Source organism: Cavenderia fasciculata (assembly GCF_000203815.1).
Source record: "Cavenderia fasciculata unplaced genomic scaffold Scf_Dfasci-G-b-205a01.r1-3, whole genome shotgun sequence".
NCBI lineage: Eukaryota > Evosea > Eumycetozoa > Acytosteliales > Cavenderiaceae > Cavenderia > Cavenderia fasciculata.
Window position 1 is genome coordinate 705,907 of NW_004457737.1, and position 22,935 is coordinate 728,841.

The 22,935-nt window shown below is 36.9% G+C and overlaps 10 protein-coding genes across 10 annotated transcripts; 5 read left to right on the forward strand and 5 right to left on the reverse strand.

Annotated features, from left to right (window-relative positions):
* Positions 1 to 46: 46 nt before the first annotated feature.
* DFA_02990 (uncharacterized protein) lies at positions 47 to 2,736 on the reverse strand (the record flags this gene model as incomplete). Its single annotated transcript, XM_004362540.1, has 4 exons — positions 47 to 363; positions 556 to 706; positions 796 to 1,880; positions 1,947 to 2,736. 4 exons carry the CDS (start codon positions 2,734 to 2,736, stop codon positions 47 to 49), a joined length of 2,343 nt encoding a protein of 780 aa, XP_004362597.1.
* Positions 2,737 to 3,231: 495 nt separating this feature from the next.
* On the forward strand, positions 3,232 to 4,147 carry DFA_02991 (uncharacterized protein; the record flags this gene model as incomplete). Its single annotated transcript, XM_004362541.1, has 4 exons — positions 3,232 to 3,286; positions 3,392 to 3,486; positions 3,555 to 3,655; positions 3,721 to 4,147. The coding sequence occupies 4 exons, from the start codon at positions 3,232 to 3,234 to the stop codon at positions 4,145 to 4,147; spliced, it is 678 nt and encodes a 225-aa protein (XP_004362598.1).
* Positions 4,148 to 4,270: 123 nt separating this feature from the next.
* DFA_02992 (WD40 repeat-containing protein) lies at positions 4,271 to 6,234 on the reverse strand (the record flags this gene model as incomplete). Its single annotated transcript, XM_004362542.1, has 5 exons — positions 4,271 to 4,933; positions 5,034 to 5,232; positions 5,326 to 5,918; positions 5,987 to 6,087; positions 6,195 to 6,234. 5 exons carry the CDS (start codon positions 6,232 to 6,234, stop codon positions 4,271 to 4,273), a joined length of 1,596 nt encoding a protein of 531 aa, XP_004362599.1.
* Positions 6,235 to 7,521: 1,287 nt separating this feature from the next.
* Positions 7,522 to 10,240, forward strand: DFA_02993 (uncharacterized protein; the record flags this gene model as incomplete). The annotated part of the gene is made up of 5 exons (XM_004362543.1): positions 7,522 to 7,868; positions 7,942 to 8,513; positions 9,177 to 9,593; positions 9,678 to 9,763; positions 9,869 to 10,240. 5 exons carry the CDS (start codon positions 7,522 to 7,524, stop codon positions 10,238 to 10,240), a joined length of 1,794 nt encoding a protein of 597 aa, XP_004362600.1.
* Positions 10,241 to 11,871: 1,631 nt separating this feature from the next.
* DFA_02994 (uncharacterized protein) lies at positions 11,872 to 12,672 on the forward strand (the record flags this gene model as incomplete). Its single annotated transcript, XM_004362544.1, has 3 exons — positions 11,872 to 11,912; positions 12,023 to 12,334; positions 12,642 to 12,672. 3 exons carry the CDS (start codon positions 11,872 to 11,874, stop codon positions 12,670 to 12,672), a joined length of 384 nt encoding a protein of 127 aa, XP_004362601.1.
* Positions 12,673 to 12,988: 316 nt separating this feature from the next.
* glgB (1,4-alpha-glucan branching enzyme) lies at positions 12,989 to 15,403 on the forward strand (the record flags this gene model as incomplete). Its single annotated transcript, XM_004362545.1, has 5 exons — positions 12,989 to 12,998; positions 13,077 to 13,325; positions 13,460 to 14,328; positions 14,410 to 15,024; positions 15,110 to 15,403. The coding sequence occupies 5 exons, from the start codon at positions 12,989 to 12,991 to the stop codon at positions 15,401 to 15,403; spliced, it is 2,037 nt and encodes a 678-aa protein (XP_004362602.1).
* Positions 15,404 to 15,689: 286 nt separating this feature from the next.
* On the reverse strand, positions 15,690 to 15,993 carry DFA_02996 (uncharacterized protein; the record flags this gene model as incomplete). The annotated part of the gene is made up of 2 exons (XM_004362546.1): positions 15,690 to 15,884; positions 15,937 to 15,993. 2 exons carry the CDS (start codon positions 15,991 to 15,993, stop codon positions 15,690 to 15,692), a joined length of 252 nt encoding a protein of 83 aa, XP_004362603.1.
* Positions 15,994 to 16,174: 181 nt separating this feature from the next.
* DFA_02997 (Ras GTPase activation domain-containing protein) lies at positions 16,175 to 19,718 on the reverse strand (the record flags this gene model as incomplete). Its single annotated transcript, XM_004362547.1, has 3 exons — positions 16,175 to 18,529; positions 18,606 to 19,331; positions 19,353 to 19,718. 3 exons carry the CDS (start codon positions 19,716 to 19,718, stop codon positions 16,175 to 16,177), a joined length of 3,447 nt encoding a protein of 1,148 aa, XP_004362604.1.
* A 187-nt stretch (positions 19,719 to 19,905) lies between these two features.
* On the forward strand, positions 19,906 to 20,523 carry DFA_02998 (uncharacterized protein; the record flags this gene model as incomplete). Its single annotated transcript, XM_004362548.1, has 1 exon — positions 19,906 to 20,523. The coding sequence occupies one exon, from the start codon at positions 19,906 to 19,908 to the stop codon at positions 20,521 to 20,523; it is 618 nt and encodes a 205-aa protein (XP_004362605.1).
* Positions 20,524 to 20,700: 177 nt separating this feature from the next.
* DFA_02999 (uncharacterized protein) lies at positions 20,701 to 22,863 on the reverse strand (the record flags this gene model as incomplete). Its single annotated transcript, XM_004362549.1, has 2 exons — positions 20,701 to 20,882; positions 22,839 to 22,863. 2 exons carry the CDS (start codon positions 22,861 to 22,863, stop codon positions 20,701 to 20,703), a joined length of 207 nt encoding a protein of 68 aa, XP_004362606.1.
* Between the last annotated feature and the right edge of the window lie 72 nt (positions 22,864 to 22,935).

Sequence of the window (22,935 nt, forward strand, 5' to 3'; positions counted from 1 at the left end):
GTCATTATTGTTTTTATTTATTTAAATTGTTTTGTTATTCGGTGGTTTAAACAGGGATTTGGAAATTAGAAGGTAGGAAAAGATTTCTTTTGAAAGCATGTACAATTGCAATGATAAATATTAAAACATAGATAAAATTTGCAATCGATACAATGATGATCGAAACAATCTTGCATGATACATATGGTGTGTATTGGTAGTACAGTAAGCTTGCTGTACCAAAAGCCAACAATGGAAAAGAGAATCCAAAGTATCCCAAATGGAAATAGGTTTGTCGTGATCGTTGAAGATGTTTAAGCATCATACCACACAACACGACACAGAGAATGAGGTCGACATAGATGAATCCATAGATGAGACGTGCTACAATTGGTAGACTCGACAGGATCCTAACCAACCCACTAAAACACAACGATGGAAAGGCTATAAAGATGGTCTGCGATGGAATATTCTCTGCAGTCAATAGACCCTTTCGATGGTATCCTATGATGATGCATGTATAGATGTATACACAATGAATAGTGCCTACTCCCCACAACACCCATCCAAAATTACTATACTGTTGATAAAATGTTGGTGATGCAATCAGGAATCCTGTACCACTGAAAAAATAACTTGGTGTAAATCTAATTGGTTGTTTGTTTCTCCATTTTTTATAAACTCTATAAATCAATGCTGAAAATGAAAATACTTGAATTGCAAATGACTAAAGAATAAAAAAAGAAAGAAAGTTAAATATTAATAAATTGTAGTAATCATTATATTCTATTTATATTTGTATTCTATTCAACTTACAATCCAATTTAAAGTTTTTGATAAACCTGAAGACCAATTATTTGCAAGATCGGCAAGTTGAAATAAAGACATTGAAGCAATTGGTAAAAAGGAAATTTTACTTAGATCCTTGAAATCATTTAGTTTGGTATGATGGTATTTCAAGATACTATAGACTACAATACCAAATGATATGATCCATAGACCTGCACCAAACCCAGCCAATATTTTATAGATGAGTGCAGGTGTACCCAAGAGTCGATGCATTGATCGCCAACATATCGCAGCTCCAGTTGTAGAGAGTACCACTGAAAACACGACAAATGGGACGAATCGAGACCAAGACAAATCTCCCACATTGACCTTGACACATTGATAATGTTTTGCAATTCGTTCATAGTAGTTGCCATCCAACATGTCTTGGTTCATCTCTACCTTGTTGGGTACGATCCCAACCGTATTGCCCGGGCCTAATTCATAGGCTATTTTATCGATAATGACAACACGTTCCGTCTTTCTCTTTAAAAACTTTCTGTACTTTCTTCCAGCCAAATGAGGTCTCTGGTCCATTGCAGGATCACCAAAATCAAACCTCTTTCTAAATACTACAGTTTCGCGACCATCCTCATCAGACATTGGAAACGATACCACGCTGTCATCGATAAATGAAGGCAGTGAACTGTTGGAATTAGATAGATCCGTTTGGGCAGTATGGAATTGGAAACGATGAATATGTCTGCAATCAAAATAAGATGGAGGTAGTGGAGCAGTGAGAGACATGTTGGTATTATCTTGAAAGATAAAGTTTATCAGGTTTTCAATACACGGGAAATACCTGTATTGTGTAAATCTAACCTTTAAAAAGTCATTATACAATCGGTAGTCGTCTATAATATCCTCGGGGATAAACGAATATTTGGTAGAGTTGTCTTTAAAGTTTAAATGTCTCACCTTGACATGATGCGACGTTTCAAACTTGTCTTGGTCATACCAATCTGCATTGATAAAGATATGTAATTTACCAATACATTCTGCTATATCCATTGCATAGTGTCTTGTAATCAAATTTTGTTTTGATATTAATAAGAATTCAATTAATTCATATCCTAAACAAATAAAAACAAAACAGTTAATACATATTTGTTACAAATAACATTTGTTTAATTTCATACCACAAAAGAAAGTTTTAATAGTATCACTATTACTATTGTCACCTTTGTATTTGTGACTATGGTGAGTTTCAGGGACACAATGTTTAAGGAATCGATAGAGAGTAGTGATGAGAGCATGTTGTGGTTTTGTAACGAGTAGGTCTAGACTGTATATTTCAACATCTTCAATGTCAGACTTTTTAGTTGGCTCCAATACCGAAGGTAATGAAGAGAATGATGAATCATTATAACTTGTATCTTGTCTCCATTCATCCAATTCAGCCTCTTCATCCTCTGATAATCCTCCACTAATTACACTATAAACTTGTAGTTCTTTTTGTATTCCTGGTGAATTTGGTTGTGGTTGTAATATTTTTTGTTGTTGATGGTTCCTTATCTCATTTAAAATGTGTAGAGTTGTTGCATCACTAATCTTTGGTGATGATGATTGTTGTTGTTGATCACCTTCTAATATTCTTTGATAATTACTATTCCTTGGTGACAATGATAACTGATAGATTAATGAACCATTCTTTTGAACTCTTTCAAGAGGATTATTTTTTGATGCTACACTTTTTCTTCTTCCTCCTCCTCTACCTCCTCTTTTAGGTGATGATGATCTATTATTTGTTGTTGTTGATGATAAAGGTGAAGATGAAGATACATTATTATTATTATTTAATAAAGAAAGATTAGATTGAGCAATAGTCTTTCTAAAACCAATCGAATTTTGTTGTTCATTATTATTATTATTATTATTATTACTATTACTATTATTATTATCTCTTGAATACTTTCTTGGACTGCTCATTCAATGAATCTATCTATGTATCAATCCTTTCTATATATCTATATATATCTATAGTTAGAAATAACCAACCAATGTAGCCCAATATAAATATATACAACAACCATTCATTATTACTTGGGTGTATGTAAGCACGCACTCGTTTCAAATATTTGTATACCACCAAACCATTATTTGTTTTTCATTCATTGATACAACCCATCATCTTTCTTTCTTATCTGTCTTGCCCATTATATGATTGTTTTCGGATGATTAAAAAGAAAGAAAGAGACTATTCTCATAGCAAAGGTCACCACTTTGTTTGTGTGTCCCAATGAGGTTATGATAAAAAAAACAAGATTTTTGACACCACCGATGACATCACATGCGCCACAAGGTGGCACTACTCTCACATTTACGATGAATGTTACCTTTGCTGTATCATTATTTTAGGTATAGATAGATAACAAACAAACAACAACAGATAGTTTAGTTGGTTAGTAGTTAGTTAGTTATAGAATGTCATCAGACCAAGTACTTGCATATCAAAATGAGATTTCACAACTAAAATTAGGTATGCTGCGAAACACACAACTGCAACGACAACTACAACGAATATCATCGAATTAATTCAATACTCACACTCTTTATTTATCTGTTTCTCTACACAAACAAATAGATATTGAAATATTGAATCAAGATCGTAGATTACTATATACTGAAAATGCACAATTAAAAGAAGAGAATACTAGAATACAAGCTACTGTCACGAGAGTACGTACAATACTACTCTATTATTGGTGTCTATTATTATTATATATTAATCTTCTTTATTATTATAGTTGGAATTAGCAATTGATAAATATAGATCATTGGTACAGAAATCAAATGATGCAATGCAACAAAAATCAAATGATCAAATGGCCGCTGTTCAAAATATAAGGTAAATATATAGATGATAATAATTATTAATATATATTAATATTAATGTATTTATTATATTTTTAGATCAATGACATCAGGTGATGAAGATAAAGCATTTTGTGAAAAGTTTGGTCTTCCAAAAGGAGAGTTTTCTATTATTTCATATAGTTGTACCAATGATGTATTCCAAGCTGGATCATTACATATTACACCATATTATTTATGTTTTGAATTACATCTTGGTCTATTGAAAACAGTCGAAAATACAATTACAATGCCAATCAAGGATATAGTTGCATTGAACAAGGTCAAGATGTTTAAATTCTTGCCAGGCAAGGGTGCATGTGCAGAGGTAAAGATGAAGGACAATAGTATTAAATTATTCAAAGGTTTCCTCAGACGTAAGGAATGTCTACGTAATATTTATAATCAAGCTCTTACTATTGGACATACCATCAATATGTTGAGAGAAGGTAATCCTGATCATGAACATCTTAGTCCTGACAATTAAATATAAATATAAAATATATATGGAATCATTTAAATAAAATGGAACATAGTCCATCCCTACTACCTTTGTACTACTATTAATTAATTTAAAATATAAATATATCTAGCTACATACTTATTTGATTTATTTCTTTAATTTCTTTAAAGCTGAAACTGCAATCTTTTTCTTTGGTGCAGGTGAAGTGGTAGAAGTGGAAGTAGTAGTAGTGGTAGTTGGAGCCTTGGCAGCAGGTTTAGATTTTGGTGCTGCTGCTGCTGGAGATGGAGATTTTGGTGTTGCTGCAGTTGTTGATGTTGATGGTTTCTTTTTATCTTGTGTATTTTTCTTATTATTCTTATTATTATTCTTTTTGTTGATATTTTTAGGTTCTGGAGCTATGTATCCAGGTGGTAACTTTGAATTTTTATCTAAACTCTTCCATAGGTTGGCAGCTTCATTGTCTCCAACTTGGGTATCGGGAATATCCAAATCTTGACTTTCAACAAAATAGGCGTTGACCATACGCTCGCCCTTTTCATCTTCATCCAATTCATCTGAATCAATGAGATCTTCATCATCACTATCTTCCTTGATTTCACCATTATTGAAAAAGTCTACTTCTCCTTGTTCCTCTTCATCCTCTTCTTCATCTTCATCTTCTTCGTCTTCTTCATCATCATCACGATCTTCTCTCTTTGTCTTTTCAACTCTCTTTCTCTTTACATCTTTAGATGATACAGATGATTTTGGTCTTGGAGGTTCTTCTGAAGAGAATAATACACTTGTAATTTTTTGTTTCATATACAACTAAAAATAATCAATAAATCAATCAATATTGTTAGTAAATATGCATTTGACAGTTATTTATATATATATATAATATAATATATATATATTTATATTTTACCTTATTAATTAAAGTTCTATTCTTTAAATTATAAATTCTAACGTGTCTATCTAAACCTGCAACAGCGACCAATGGTAAAGTTGGATGGATATCAATCGATCTAATTCCACCAGTAGCACCTGCATATTTTCCAGAGAGTCTACCTGTTCTCAAATCGTATTCTCCAACTTGACCAGACCCATCTCCAGCAATCAATATACTAAAAAATAAGAAGATAAGATAATATTATAAGTATGTTGATACAGAGTATGTGATGTAATGTAATGTATTATTTGATTTGTTTATGACATACTGTTCATTTAATGTAGTAGTTTTAATTGCATAGATTGGACTCTTGCCCAAGACAGTGTTAAATGATGTTTGAGATTTATGTGTACGACAATCATATAGTCTTACTTGAGCTTGACCGGTACCAACAGCCAATTTATCACGACTATGGAAATCCATAGAAGTGGTCCAGATGGGAACACGGAGACCCAAAAAGTCGTTTTTCAAGTTACGTGCATTCCATACTCTTTGTTGTGTCTCTACGTTGTACAGAGACACTTCCATCTCTTTCATACCCACTGCAACGTTGGTTTCGATCAATGGGTCTGAACGCATACAGTAGAGGTTGTTTTGACTAGTGTTGAAGGTGACCAATTCTTCAGCGGCACCCGTTTCAATATCAAACTTTCTGACATCGATTCTACCTCTGATATTACCAACTGCTAATCTACCGTTGATCATTGGACACACACCTTTGATTTGTTCGGCATAGTTGAGTGTTCTAACTACACTACCCGTACAAATATCTTGTTCTTCTTGTCCTTCTTCCTCTGCTTTAATCGTTCCTCTTTCAAATGACCAATAATCTAATTGTCCTGATTTAAATCCTTGAAGTATCTATAAAAATAGAAACAAATTAAATTTAAATATATGTATATACATTTCATCGATCGTATCATGCTTACATGTTTTTGATCCCATGCAAATGAAGCAGTTACAACTTCCTCTGGTGCTTGTTTCATTTTACCAAATAATGCAATTGGTTTCTTTTTGTGTAAATTGTAGACTAAATATAGATAGATTACAATACATTGATTGATAGTTATATAGATAGATAAGATATGTAGTTAGTATATCTATATAAAATGAAATGAACTTTGCAAACAAACTTACCCTTTAAAAGGCCGTTATCTGTAATGACTGATATATCCATTTTCTATCTCTATTTATCTCTCTCTCTTTTTAAACAATAAAAATAGATAAAAGAATGTTGTGTGTAATGTAATAAAAGTAATGTACAAGACGAAAAAAGGTATATTGGAGGAAGAAAACGACCGACTCGGTTTTTTTTTTTTTTTTCTCCAAGACACATTATCATTTTTAATTAATTTTCTACAATGACTCCATTTCATACTTGATGGATTGATTGAATATGATTTTAATCTGATGAGATTAAATATGATCACCACTCCACCCAGTCCAAATCAATCAAAATGGTCACCCTAATTAATTCAAAGTAAATAATTTAATAATATCTTTCACCCTTAAATCTACACCTAACCAAAACACACAAATATCCAAAAAAGGGTGTAACCTATTTTTAATTATTGACTATGACAAAGATGGAATATTCTTGATTGGTTGGCAGTACTGTTACTATTTTTTTTTCTGTATTCAACGAATTTGTCATTGTTGTTGTGGCAGATAATAGATGAAGCAGTGGTGGGGTGTAGCAGTCTTGAGGATAGCTTGAATACAATGAATAAAAAAGAGGTTTTGGTTCCATCTCACTCAATATCGAGAGTAGTAATTAAAAGTATTGGAAGGCTATCCAGATCAGTGCGAGGATCGGATATACACACACGTGAACGATTACCAAAAAACCAGAAATTGTGAAATATCTAGACCCTTTTTTTACCTGATTTAGAGCGGCGCATGGGTGCTTTTTTTTGGGCGAGGCGACGCATAAATCAAAACAACTCCTTCCCCATCTAATTACAAAAAAAAAGTTTCTTGTGAACTGTTCGGTTTTGTTTGATTACGGTCATCCTCCTCTGATTCTTTTTCTCATCATCCTCCCTTTGACCCTTTTTTGTTGTTGTTGCAATTTTATCTTACCGCATCTTATCTTATTTTTATTTATTTGTAGCACTACTACCATACCATCATCTTTGCTGGTCATCGTTCGATCGAGCCACTCATTACTCATCGCTCACACTCAACAACTTACTCTGACACACCAACCCCCCACATTAACATAACATAGCACATGTGTGTTTATTCAAAGAATAATAAGAGACTCGTGTAGTAGTGTAGATAGATATATATATTATTAGATATATATATTAGATATATTAGATAGATCTATAGACCGTACCATCACCATCATATTCAAAACACTTTCCCCTCTTCCATCTTCACCACACCCACCAAGGCAACATTTTCAAAAATAATCAGGCAAATCATCATCATCATCAACAAAAAAATAAAATAAATAATAATGACAACAACTATACAACAAATCCTATTAATACCATTATTGGTTGTATTTATATTATATAGCAGCACATCAGTGTTGTCTCCTCTAACAGTAGTCAATGGATTAGATATATCTGACACGGTACAGGTAATCAACGATCCATTTGTATTGGGAAACAATGAGAATCTCAATCTGGTCAATGCCACCATCATCCTAAACACCACCAACATTTACATTTCACCAACCTCTAGCATCACCACCCGATACGATTGTGCCATCAAATCGACATCCAATCTCAACATCACCATTGCATCTCTCATTGGTTCTTTTAACGGTTCCTTTGAAATTTCAACTATTTATCTTGAAAAGTAAGATAGAAAATCAAATTAATTAATTATTTAAATAATAATTGTATTTACATTTTTAATTTAATTTTATTAGTATAACAATAGAAATGACAGCCAATTCAACATTATATGATACAATTATTGAAATGAATAATTCAAGTGGATTGATCGTTAATTCGGTGAATTTAATTGGCTTGTACAATTATTTGGGTGATGGAGAGTCGATTTTCAAGGGCGGACGTATCACTACTCAAAGTTATAATCCTCAATTTTGCGGTGTTTTTATTCACCCTGGTAATGTGCTCAAGGCATCGGGTATGCCGTTGCCGACATGGGTGCTCCGTACAACCGTCTATAACAGCAGAGTCTTTTCGACGGTGCTGCCTATTTTAGTGCCATCAACCGAGTATCTAAGGGGAACAATGACAGGGAAATACAACTTTTTTGGTAAACTCACCACTAGTCCTCGTACGACACTACTTTTTACCGACTTTGGTCTGACCATTTATGACATGGATCTACAGGGTGGTGCTATCAATGTGACCAACTCTGTTTGGGATTTGTCGTACAATGTGACACGTGTTGTCAACTCGACCATCAATTTTAGAACCAACAGCACGTTTGTCATTAACCAGATCGCTCCAGACTTGGGTGTATCGCCTTTTGGTGTGTTGCAATTGGACAATGTGTCCAAGGTCTACTTTGACGACCCGCTCACAACAACGTTGGCATTCAACATTTACTATGCGCTCATCAAGTCGAGCAATGCCTACGAGACCATCCAAATCTCTTCAATCGTGTCGGACGACGGCGCCATCCAGTGCAATGGGATCACCAGCACGCTCTACCAGCCCATTCCCACACAACGTTATAAGCTCAACCTGATCGGTCAGTTCCTCAGCGGCACAAGCCAGCGTTTCATGGGCGGCCTCAGCTTCTGCGGCAGCCAGACTTTGGCTCTCCGACTCTGGGACGACACCTACAACAAGCAAGCCAACCCCATCACCAACATATGTGACGGCGACAATGTCTTTTGCTTTGCCATCCGTGCTTGCATGTCGCTCGAACAATGCAACCACTATGGTGGCCTAGCTTGTTCCCCTTTCGACAACCAAATCTACTCAACTGCTGCCCAGTTGGGCATAGCCGGTCTACTCGACTCGAGTCAAGCCGAAAACAAGACACTATTTTGTTGGGACGGCAAGTGCGTTGAAGATATCAACGAGTGCGACCCATACCCCGCGTGTCCGCCCAACCTCCCCTTACGTTGTTCTGGGTACTGCGCCCCCATCGGTGCCGTGTGCGAGGCTTGTACCCTCATAACACAAGAGTGTCCTCAATCATGTCTCAACGCCACCACCCTCTGTTCGCCATACTATGGCTGCAATGTTGGCCAGATCCAATGTCTTGGCAGTCAGGCATGTGTCGACACGCTCGACCAATGTGACCTCTACGGCTCCGTTCCCCTCCCCTTCTCGACACGTTTCATAAAGTCTAACTCGGACGTTTATGCTGAACACCGATCCAATGCTGCCATTTGGTCACAAGCCAACTCTGAACTAGAAATCAAGAGTAATTCCCATTTGGTCATTCCAAGCGGCCTACTCCCCTCCACAATCCAATTGGTCCAATACAGTTCCATGGCCGACTCTCTTGCACTCCAAGTAAATGGTTCAAAAATTAGATCAGATTTTAGTTATTTTAATCATATCATTTCCCCTCCTTTAAAATTACAACTTTATAATGGTAAACAAAATCCAAAACAAATGTTTCCCCTCAAATTATTAACTATTTGTTTTTTTGTTTTTCTCTATCTCTATTTTAATTTAGCAACAACTAAAACCTTCTTTAAACATTGGAATTTCCAAAATAATACTGTATCTTTGTATTATAATTTAGGTGCAGATTTCAAACATGTAAGTTCAAACAAAAAAAAACCAATTCATGCACTGCGCGCCGAGTTTCCTTTTTGAAAATACGTTTTATACAACTTAAACTTATACCTTTTTATCTTTCTTTAGGACTTGGATGCTATATGTTTGGCATTTATCAATTCTAATAATGAATGGGAATGTACACCATTTACAATTACACCTCGACTCAACGGTATTCTTGAGACCAAGACAACACACTTTTCAAGTTTTGCTCTTTTGTTAAAGTATGACAAAAATGGCGAGCAAGAAGAGAGCAAAGAAGGTACAGTCTCCAAGCAAAAGATGATCATCATTGCGACATCAGTTGTTGGTGGCATCGTGTTGTCTGCTATTGGTGTAGCGTTGGTTGTCAACTTTAAGATCAAAAATCATTCCTTTAGACGTTGGAGTGTACGTGTCAGCAAAGAAGACATTTCTGATTTAGACAGATACAAACAAAAGAATTTTAGAGCCACTTAGTGATAGATATATATAGATATATAAAAAGCAAGCATTAATAATTATTTAGGCATATCCAAGGTTTGGTTTTGGCTTAATTGGGTAATCGACAATAACAACAACAAATAACAACAAATAACAACAACAAAAAGATGATTTCATCATTCATTCATTCATTCATCCACTCATATCAATTCAATCAACGAGCCAACCAATGACCAATACCAAAAAAACATTCATCAATTTCATTCATTCATTTGATCACGACGACCAACCCTAACCCGTCAGAACAAAAAGAATGCAAGCTTGCCATATTAATAGAGACAATAAACCCTTTTTTCTTTTCCCAACTTACACGCACAGGTCCCTCCTCCCCTCTCTTTGCATAAAACCTAAAATCTTAAACCATGGTCTTCACGAGCTTGACAAATCAAGTGCGTTTAGAAATATCCTATGATTGGCGTTTTGCGAGTCATTAGATTTTGTGTTCAAAAACGCTTGACACTAAAATAATTTGTTTTTTGGCGTGATGACGGATTTTTTATGGTGCTGTGGTGGTTCACGGGTGCCAAGCACTTGGGCTACGTCAAGCATAGGGGTTGGTTGCTTGATATTATCGCTCACAGCCCGCTCGACACACCCCCTCCTTTCGCTCCTCTCTATCTTTAATGATTGATTCCTTGATTGTCTCCCCCATTCGCAAAGATTCTTCATGTCATAGACAAAACAAACTACTTGTGTTTTATTGTTGTCTGTTCATACTCGCTGGTTCTTGGTTTCAAGTGGTGAGGGAGCCCATTAATCTATAAGTGTGTCTTGTGTTCGATGCAACCAATCACATAACTCATCGCATCCTATAGGTTGCTCGATATTGTCCTGGTTTTGTGACAGAGGAGGGGGTTGCAAACCCAACCCACCTGAATTTCCAGTTCAGATTTCGAATCACCAAGTTATCCACCCCCCGATCTATCATAATGCATCCCTATAGCCCCATCATCATCTCTCAACTTGTTTCTTTGATACATACGCTCTGTTGTTGGTTGGGATGAACGACGATGTAGTGGATACAGATGAAGGAGGAGTGTACAATTTTTGGTTGGAACCTTGAAAATGATTCTTTGCACTGCTGCTGTCAGGAGAGTAGGTAACTAGTTTCAGTTATCCCCCCCTGTGCGCAATCAACAAATCAATCAAATAGTAACCAATCCCGACACTACCATAGTTTTTCACTCATTGCGATTGCGATTTAGGGCATCAGAAAACTCACTCTTCGATCAAACTACCTTCCCGTTTTAAAAACAGACAACACCCACCTGCAAAGATTGGCTCCTTCTGTGAGCGAAGAGGCCGCGCGCAGTACCAAATTGACTTTTTTGCAAATCTCTCGTTGGTAGAGAGGGAGCAACATCCCGATTTGGTAATTCCTTTAAAAATCACAATTTCGAATTATTCTTTTTTGCGCGTGGGGGAAAGGGCCGCCCTTTAGCCTCTTCAACACCTTTAAAAGCAATGAGCGGGTCATTCTCATTTCCATCATCAAAAACAAAGTATTAAATATATATATATATCCAAGAGATTTATCTCAATCAAACAAACACACAAACACACAACAATCCACATATCTTTTAATCTAATTAATCCCCCATATAACAATGTCCATCCCAACTCCAACTGGTTTCGGTGTCCTCACCACGTATGTATAATACAGATAAACCCTCAGATATATTACTCCATCTTACTAACTAGTACATGCGTTCTCTACACTTTTTTGAAAATTTTTTAATTTTTTCTAAATTTCACTAGATATGCTCAAGTCCAAACTTTATTGGTCAATGCTAATCCGACCCAATTGATTGTATTCTACCTTACTGGTTACCCATGTCCAGCCTGTGCCATCATTGCACCACATGTCAACAAGTGGGTTGCAAAGTTCCCAACTGTTCAATTCTACCACATTGATTTCAACACTGATGCCGGTCAAAACCATGAAGCCTGTCAAATGCCATCGATCCCAATCGCCAGATGTTTCAAGGACTACACCAACACTGAAATCATGATTGCCGAATCTGGAGGTACCAACTATGGTTACATGGAGACCATGATCAACAACAACAAGTAAACTATAGTTACCAGTTAGTTTATTCATCCATCAACATCTACAGTCTTGACAATGTTTAACCTTTGTACAAATAACCCCATCACCTCACCCACCCACCTACCCATCACCTTATATCATCCATATCATATATTCATATTCACAACTCCTCTGTTTGCTTGCAAGAGCCAACCACAACCAATTAATTAATAAAATTAAGAACAAAGCTGTACACTATAATAGTTTATATACTATTCATTACAATACACAAAACAAACAAACAAACAAATAGTCTTTCTTTATTTCTTTTCTTTTTTTTTTTACTAGGCCTAGAGAGGTATCTATCTTAACCCAATAAGTTAAAGTTTACTGAGTTACTTGATTGTTCAGGGTACTCTTGTCGTTCCCTTTGCACACCTTTGGGATAATTATAAAAAAAAAAGATATTTTTTCCACGACCTGAGTGAAGTTCACACATTTTTTGGGAAACCCTCATTGGATGGTTGTTGTCTAATCACACGCCGAAAAAGGAATAAAAATGAAATTTTTTAATATTTTAATTTCTTTTTTTTTTGAAACCTTCCCCTCACTGTAATCAAATAATAGTAATTGATTGAAGGTGATTGTTATCTTGTCTTTTCTTTTTTTACAATTAGCACAGAGTTAACAATACAATGACAAAAGGTAAATAACAACAAGATTAAACATCATCGTCACATTAATACTAACTTGTTTGTTGTTCATTGCTATGATGATCTATAGATTTTAGTAAAGCAACTGATGGTACTAAAGTCATATCAGACGACCCATGGTTAGAACCATATGCACAGACACTTCAAAGAAGACACTCACATATCGATTACATGGTCAACCAATTTAAAGAAAAGGAAGGTGGATTAAAGGCATTTGCAGAAGGTTACAAATTCTTTGGTTTCAATATCACAAATGAAGGTGTACATTATCGTGAATGGTTACCATCTGCTCATGGTGTAACTTTGGTTGGTGATTTTAGTATGTATACAAAAAAAAAGATAAAGAAAGATAAGACAAGATAACGAAGATTAAAAAGAAGAAGTTTTACTTTTACAATACAAATACTTATTTATTTATTTTTTTAAATTATTTTTTAATTTTTTAATTTTTAGATGGATGGAATAAAGAAAGTCATCCACTTGAAAGAGATGAATATGGTAGATGGTATATATTTTTAAAGAATACAGAGGATGGTAAATGTGCCATTCCACACGGCTCCAAGATAAAGATATATGTAAAGTTGCAAAACGGTAATTGGGACTACCGTATTCCAGCCTGGATCCATAGAGTCGAGCAAACCAAAGACAATCCAGTGTTTGACGGTGTATTTTGGAACCCAGCTCAAAAGTATACATTCAAGCACAAGTCACCTGCCCCTCCAGCCGCCGGCTTGCGTATCTATGAGGCTCATGTTGGCATGTCGAGTGAGAACCCAGAGATCTCATCCTACAAAAAGTTTAGAGAGACCGTGTTACCACAGATCAAAGAGTTGGGTTACAACTGCGTCCAGTTGATGGCTATCATGGAGCACGCCTACTATGCATCGTTTGGTTACCAAGTCACCAACTTTTTCGCCATTAGCAGTCGTTTTGGTACACCTGAAGAGTTGATGGAGATGATTGATGCTGCCCACGAAATGGGTCTGCTCGTGTTTTTGGACGTTGTTCACAGTCACGCTTCAAAGAATGTTCTCGACGGTCTCAACCAATTGGATGGTTCCGATCACCACTACTTTCACTCGGGAGGACGTGGCAACCACGATGTTTGGGATAGCAGACTATTCAATTACTCCAATTGGGAAGTACTTCGTTTCCTCCTTTCCAATCTCCGTTTCTTTGTAGATAAATATCATTTCGATGGTTTCAGATTCGATGGTGTCACCTCTATGATTTATTATCATCACGGTTTAGCTCCTGCTTGTTCCTATGATGATTATTTTGGTCCTGCTGTTGATGAAGATGGTTTATATTATTTATCTCTTGTAAGTAGTAAAACAAATATATATATTTATTTATTTATTATTAATTAATTTATTAATTTATTTTCTATTTTTATTTTTTAGGCAAATACATTATTAAAAGAATTAAATCCAAATATTATAACAATTGCAGAAGAGGTAACTGGTATGGCATGTCTTTGTCGTCCAATTGCAGAGGGAGGATATGGATTTGATTATAGATTGGGTATGGGTATTCCAGACAAATGGATTGAATTGGTAAAGACAAAGGATGAGGAGTGGAGTATGGCAACCATTTCCCATATGCTTTCAAATCGTCGTTACAAGGAAAGAAACATCTCTTATGCAGAGTCACATGATCAGTCGTTGGTCGGTGACAAGACACTTGCCTTTTGGTTGATGGACAAGGAGATGTATGATCAAATGTCGACCACCAGTCCCATCACACCCATCATTTCTCGTGGCATGTCACTACACAAGATGATTAGATTGATCACATCTGCTCTTGGTGGTGATGGTTATCTCAACTTTATGGGAAATGAATTTGGTCATCCTGAATGGGTTGATTTCCCAAGAGCTGGCAACAATGAATCCTATCATCACGCCAGACGTCGTTGGGATTTACACCGTGATAAATTACTTCGTTATCACCAACTTCGTAATTTCGATATTGCAATGAATCAATTGGAAGATAAAACTAAATGGTTAATTGATTCTCAAGTATGAAAAAAAAAAAGAAAAAAAATATATTTTAAATGATAAATGTATTAATTTATTATTTATTTTCATTTATTTATTTTTTTAGGCATTTATATCATGTAAACATGAAGATGACAAGGTGATTGTATTTGAAAGAGCAGGACTTATTTTTGTATTCAATTTCCATCCATTCAAGAGTTTCTCAGATTATCGTGTTGGTAGTGGCTCGAGTGGCAAGTATGCCAATGTTTTGGATTCAGACAGAGAAGAGTTTGGAGGTTTTTGTCGTATCGGAACCACTCCCCATTTCACTGAAGCTGTTCCATGGCATGATCGCACCCATTCACTCAAGGTTTACATTCCATCAAGAACTTGCCTAGTTTTACAAAAAGTTGATTAATATTATCAATCCAAATCATCATCATCATCTATCAAACCCCCTCCCCAACCCGTTCAACCATATTAATTTAATAATTTAATTGGTAAAAAAAAATATAATTATATAAATCTAAAAAAAAAAAACAATAAATAAAAAAACAGCCACATCCTTGGATGAAAACTGATTATAATGTACATTATAAATTCCTTTTGTCCACAACCTCTTTTCGTCTCATCTCTCTTTTGTATGATATTTACATAAACCTAATGAAAAGAGTACTTTATCAGTGATAACTTCTACATCAGTATCAACTTCTTCTTTTGCCAACATAAAAACTTGATATAATTAACATATCATATCTTTGTGTGATGTATGATTCATCATCATTAGGGTAGTTTACTTCCTCCTCTTCTTCATCTACGTCCATCTCTGCAGATTCAGCTATTTCATTTGAGGATTGTTCCTCTACAACATCATTGACTGATTCGTATCCAACTTTGTTCTTTCGCTAACTAAGCGTATCCAATCACCAAGTTTCGGTAATCGTGACATACTCTCCAATCTCCATTCGCTTTTGGTGTAACAATTGGTTTGTCCAAATCACATGGCATTGACTTGGATACATTAACACTATATGATGTTAATACGTTGAAAGGTAGCAGTATTGAATAATAACCAACACGTATGTTATGGATCAACAACAACAACAAGATCTTATTAATTACTTTTACAATTACAAAAAAAATTAATTTATTAATGTGTTGTGTGATTATGATCGATTGTGGATTGAATTTATCTTGGCGATTGTCGTGGAGAGAATCTATTATTATTATTTGCTTGTTCCTCAATGATTGAAATCATTCTACCGATACGCTCAATCTTGGACATGATTGGTGACAGTTCAGCCATATTGTTTACCTTTTGAATATTGCTAGACAATTCTTGGAGTTTGGAAATGACAGTGTTGTCACGTTTGCCTGCTGCTGTTGGTAGTTGTTTGCCATCGAGAATTAATTCATAAAGTACAGTTACTAATTTAATATCTACATCGATTACTCCACTGCCTCTTAATGGAATATTAATTCCATTATTATTATTATTATTATTATTTGGTTGTTGTTGATTTAATTGTACATGGTTATTGTTGTTGTGGTTGGTGTCATTGTTGTGTAATTTTGTAGTCACAGTATTGATAAAATATATGACTGTAGATTCCAATGTTTCTTTGACACTTGAGAGTGGGTCATATAGGGAGTCATGGTCACGAAGACTGTTGGAGATTTGGTCAGATACGTCAGCCAACAACTCGGAAATATCATTGCTCTGAGAGAATGAAGCAATGTCCATAAAGTCTAAAAACTTAATAGTCTCTTTTTCAATGGATAGGGTGAGTGCGTACAACTCTTGGAAGGTTGGGGCATAACCAGACAAAGAGGTTGGCGTCAAGCAGTGCACTTGGTGGTTGCTAAAGAGCTGCACTTGTGGCTTGATGGCGAGTGATGGCTTGTCTTGTGCACCAGATCCACCCGACATGGTGGCCGACTTTTGCCACTCATTGAATGACAATTGTCTGGTAGCACGCTTCAAGATAGCCAACACACCAGACACGTATTTAATGTCAATCGACTCTGCAATACGCTTGACAACGTCGTTCAAACTAGAGAGGATGGATTTGGTCGAAGACTGAGCACTCATACGTAACGAGTTGATAAGTGTCAATGCTGTAGAATCCTTTTTAACGGTTGGTGCCAAACGGTTTCCATGTGTTAAACTACGGCTCTTACGACGGTTGACTCTATCACGATCAAATGCAGAGTTTGATGACAATTTCATCATTGGAACTACTTGAGTGGTGGTAGAGGTAGGGTTGGCCGTGACGACTGGAGATGCAGATGGTGAAGGTTGTACCACTTGGCTGTTGGGAACGGTCAATGGTGATGATAATGGAGTTGTTTGAGTTGAATCCATTGATGGTGATACAGTTGCAGCAACATTTGTAGTAGTTGGTGACAAAGATGGAGATGTTTCAACTTTGACTTCCTCTGTACGTGGGGTGTTTGGTGAACTAGTAGAACCACCACCACCATTTACTTCTGCTGCTGCTTGTATAGTTATAGCAGATGGTTCTAAAATAGTAACAACTCTTGGTGTTTGGGGAAGTGAAGAAAAGTGTGGAGACGAGTTGGCAGACGATGATGATTCATTGTTTACAAGATCGGGTGAAAGTTGGAGAGCGAGTGGAACAACCAGTTGGTCTGAAATACCATAATTTGTTTGATGTTCGAGGGATGGAGACTTGGAGAGAGAGTCCAGGATAAACTTGGTCTTGTAGGTGACTGGATTCCAACTTTCGGAACGGTACAAACAAATGTAGGATGGTTTCTCGAGTAGATCGAGCAACTCGGTACGCTTGGTGTGAGTGAGGAATTGGAATAGCCATTTTAGCATTTCGGAACGACTCTTTCCAAAGTCTGTACCAAACTGGGAGAATAGCTTGGGCAATGAGATTTCCTTCTTTTTCAAACAAATGTCAACCTTGCTTGAACAGAATTCCTCGCCAGCGCGATGGAGATCTTCGACCAACATCTCGGCGAGCATGATACGCAGACATGGGAGAGTGACGTTGACGGCAAACAAGACAAAGTGGTAGCGGGGGTCGAGTGGGATGACAAACTGTCTACGCTTGTCGCCACTACGGATCTGACGCACACGCGATAAACTATTCTTGGGGTTGTTACGGAGAACACCATGTTGAATATCGGCCAACGAGTAGAGACATCCAGCAATATTGTACTTGTGCATTTGATAGGATTTTCTTCGAATGTCAGAGTTGGGTGGTCCCACTAAAAAGTGAAGATGTAGTACCAATAGATTAAATGCATTGATAAAGAATGCTGCGATATACTCTGGTGACATATTGTCAAATGTCACAACTTGCAACTCGCACACATCTCGACCAAACTGAAGGAAATCTGCAGTCTGCTGTGTCAATGCCCAATTCAAAGGTTGTCCATTAAACTTTATACTCTGTGCGTCTGACAACTTATTGTTTTTACATATAGTTATCAATGTCTTTAATAATTGTTGTACTACTATATGTGCTGATCTTGGTTCACTTCTCCATTCACTATCAATATTAATTACCTTCTAAAAAAAGAGAAAATAAAAGATTAATATATTTTTAAAAAAAAGAATAGAATTAGTTATTTTTAGATTTACATACAACTTCTTCTTCAGATTTGTTTGCAACATTTGAAATAACATTTAAAGTTGGAGTGATGACAGTTTGCTTTGCAATTTTAAGGTTCTTTGTGAGAGATGACCATTTTGGAATGGTGTTATTGTCAGAGTTGGAACGTTGTTTGTTTTTGAGTTCTTTGACACTGCTGTGGTGACCACCAGCAGAATTGGAACGTTGCTTGTTGAGGAGATGGTTGGATGAGATGGGGGGAGCAGAGAGAGCAGCACGTTTGGATGATTCGACCGAGTTGAGGATGGTGTCCCACTTGGCAGCGGTTTGGGCAATGCTTGACTTGGCAACACTCGACTCGTAGGTACGTTGCACCTTTTCGGGATTCTTGTCAATGAATTGTTGGAGGTAGATGATACCGTCGTGAAGCGAGTCTTCCGACACCATCATACCGTCAATGGTGTGGTCTTCGGCTGGACGAGCAGCCAGCTTGGTGAAAAACTCATCAAGTGCTTGTACATTGTCGGTGATAAAGTCGTTGACGTTTTCCATGTATGGTTGGTTGAATGTGGCTTGGTTGGAGAGATTTTGTAGACATTTGGCGACGAGTACAAGTGCACGACGCTCGGTGATACCTACACGGCCAGCCGACACGATGCCGGCATTCTCTGGCGACACGCAGGCCGGACAAAATAGACGCAAAAAGACAAAGCCGCCAACAGCCGCCTTCCAGTGATTGGGGAATTTGCGAGAGACGATCTTTTTAAAGTAAAAGCATACCTCGGCGATACTCTTGGGACACTGGTCAATCGACGCGACAATACGATCGAAAAACTTTTGCGAGACGATACGCAGGTTGCGCTGGTTGGTCTCGGCGTCCTCGCCGGGTGGCAGTTTGATGGGGTCGACCTCGAGTGGTAGCGGAGAGTTGCACAACTCGACTACGAGTGGTGTCAACGTCTGCTGTAAATAGTGTTGTGCAGTCTTGTGTCCATACGCAACCACCATCTTCATAGCCACCGAGTTGGACCGGAACAAAGTACCCGGGTCATGACACGCAGCCACCTCCTTTTTCAAAAATGATTTTAACAAGTGCAAGAGTTTGTGGTGACTGTGAAAGACGTCGACCAATGACTTGGCGATCATCTGCGCGGCCGTGATATCGACAGAGTCACACATGGCATGTACCAACGACAACTTGGGTGTGATCAAGTGGTCGAGCATCTCCTTGTGTGTGGCTTTCAAACGGATCAAGTATGGCAAGTTGGTAACCTCGTACGATATTTGTAGTTGGATCTCTGGATCGTCGCTAGTGTATGATGACTCGTCGTCAATGAGGTTGGTAAATGATGACATTGATGTAGATGGTGCAATGGTTGGTGTGACTGGTGTAGATGCAGAGTTGGAACCGGTCACAGTCAACTTGTACCACTTTAACGAACTCTCGATACGTCCATTATCGAGATCGGTCTGCTCACTATTATTGATGGTCGCAAGTGTAGGCGACGAAGTAGAGTTTGACGCAAATATGGGGATGGGGTTGGCCTGGATACGCTGGCCATTCTGGTACGACACAAATGGTGGTGAGTCCATACCCGATGGTGACGATGGCACCGACAACGAGTATGGTGGTGGCATGGCCATCCCATACAATTGCGGTGACCCCGATAATCCAGGTGTACCATTACTATGTGCACCAACCGACGATGACGATGCTGCCGAGTTGGTTGATGATGAAAGTGTATTATTATTATTATTATTATTACTGCTATTATTACTATTGTTGATTGGAATTGGTACACTCGTCGATGAAGTACCAATCATAATGGGTGAAGGTGGAAACACGCTGTTTCCACTCTGGCTCAATGTCTTTGGTGATTGTCTAGGTGATGGAGGTGGTGATGCTGATGAAGTGGTTGATGCGTCCAATATCGGTGATGAGTTTGGTTGATTTTGATTTACAATGGATAAAGAGTTATATGATGATCGTCTAGGTAGACTGATTGGGATTGAAGAGTATTGTAGTACGACACTTGTCTTGGCGAGTGCGGCCGGTCCGTCCACGACCGATCCATCCGACGATGTCTTGCCGAGCTTGTGGCCACTCTTTTGCTTCAAAAAGGTAATGTCAAACTTGTTGGACACGATCGGCATCTGAAACACCAACGAGTTCTTTTGCAGACCGTGATCGGATTTGGGACGGCGCAAGACCACGTCGATCGGATGGTAGTCGTTGCCATCGACGTGGACCGTGCACACCAATGCCCCATCTGTGCCATTCAGAACCTTTGTATTCTTTGCATTTATAATCTTGATAAAGAGTAATTGTGGTCCATCCATCGTCAAATAAATATTTGTATATTATATATATATATATGTTGTTTAATAACTCGTAGTTGGTTTGAGTGAGTGAGAGAGTGTGTTGAAATAAATAATATAAAAATAAAATAAAATAAAATAAATAAAATAAAGGTTTCTAGAAAAAGAGTTTTACAAGTACTCTCTTTTTTGTTTGTGGGTAGTAATAAATAAATAAATAAATAAATAAATCGATAGATATGGTATAGTATAGTATATGTATGTTGTATGTATAATTATATAATATTCTAAATTGATTGATTGATTGTAAGAGGATGAAGGAAGGGATGGAGGGGAGCAAGGAGGAGAGGGGAGGTTAGTCTACTTGTACTTTTTAATCAATTATATTTATATATATATCAATCATTTCATTCAATTCATTTACTACTAATGCATGAACAAGCAAAAACAGGTATTGGATTGGTTGGTCAGGTGTGATTAAAGGTGGTGTGTTGTTGTTAATGTTGATCGACAGACCAACAACAAGAAAAGAGGTCGACATATAGAACAAACAAATGTCGGTAGGCAGATAGATAGGCAAGTAGAGTAAAAGGGTGGGTAAAAAGCAAAGGTGGGTAAATAGTAAACAACAAAAAAAAGATAGGAGAGGACAACATCAAAGCAAAAGAATAGGTAGGGATAGAGGGATTGTTATTCTCCTCATATCGAGAGGAGTAGATAGGGGGTTAATTTAACTTGAAGAGATTTGAATCGATGAATGGAGGGTGTAGTAATAACAAGAGGAAGAAGCCTCTTGACAAAAAAAGAAGGTTGACTCTATTAACAACATCCATCCTTGTTATTGTACAATGATGTTTGATGATGATGATGTTGGATGTATGATGTTGGATGTATGATTGACGAGATTAACATCAAGCAAACGTCGGAGTAGTTAGGGTTGGTGAATGTAATGTAAACACGCACAGGTTGTGTGGGGGTGAAACATCGTTGTGAGTGTGCATGTTTGTGAATTTGTGGGGGTGGTGGATTGACTTATGACTGATTGACTGATGCATAAAGTCAAAGAGATGGAACTAACTCTATCCCCTATCTCTCTCTCTCTCTCTCTCTCTCTCTCTTATTTCTTTGATTTTAGCTACTGATGATTGTTATTGCCTGTGTCTCTAATACTAGTAGTAAGTTGAATTTAAATGATGTTTGTCATTCATACCTTCTTTGAATGATCTTGTCTCCACAATGTGCACAATCTATCTATCTATCTATCAAATCTAAATCTAATCGCAAGTAGTTGAGTTGAGATCTTCGATCTACTTGTTTCTTTATTCTATGCTTCAAGTACTACTAACTAAATTATCTTTAGTGTTGTTGGGATAAAGAAATATTAAAGAAGAATAGAACAAGGAGAGGATGAAGAAGAAGATTACTAAAAAGTTAATGTGTATTTTGTGGAATAAGGATAGAGAAGAGAGGATGACTGTTATAATATCCTCACTCTTAACTTGGTTTGAATAGCGGACCTCGCAAATGTTTTTCTTTTAACGCTTCTCTGCTACGCCCAAGGATCTGTTTTTGCGTGCAAAGTATTGTTTTTCCCAAAGAAGCGGCCCGTTGTGCTTGCAGAGGGTACGGAATTTCATCAGTTTTTTGGTTTTTTTACGTTGTCCAATGGATTGACCTTTTGGCACCCCTCACATAGTGTGTCGAGCCATTAATCTTTGGTACTATTTATAACTTGGCTTGACCAAGTCTACTCAAACTTCTCATCATCCAACTTTCCAACCTTTTGACTGATCCTAAACATCAGAACACACATATTTTTGAACTTTCAAGAAGTGTCTTAATTAGTAAATGATACCACCATACAATTATAAAATTATGAACTAATGAAATGAGAAATAATATTACAATATTTATAATATTTTTAATATTTATTTGATATTTTAATACAATGTAACTTTATCACTCCATCCATTAATGGTAATTTAATATACAATACACAGATGGTGGTGAAAAGAGAGAGAGTCAAAACTCCAATTTGACTTTA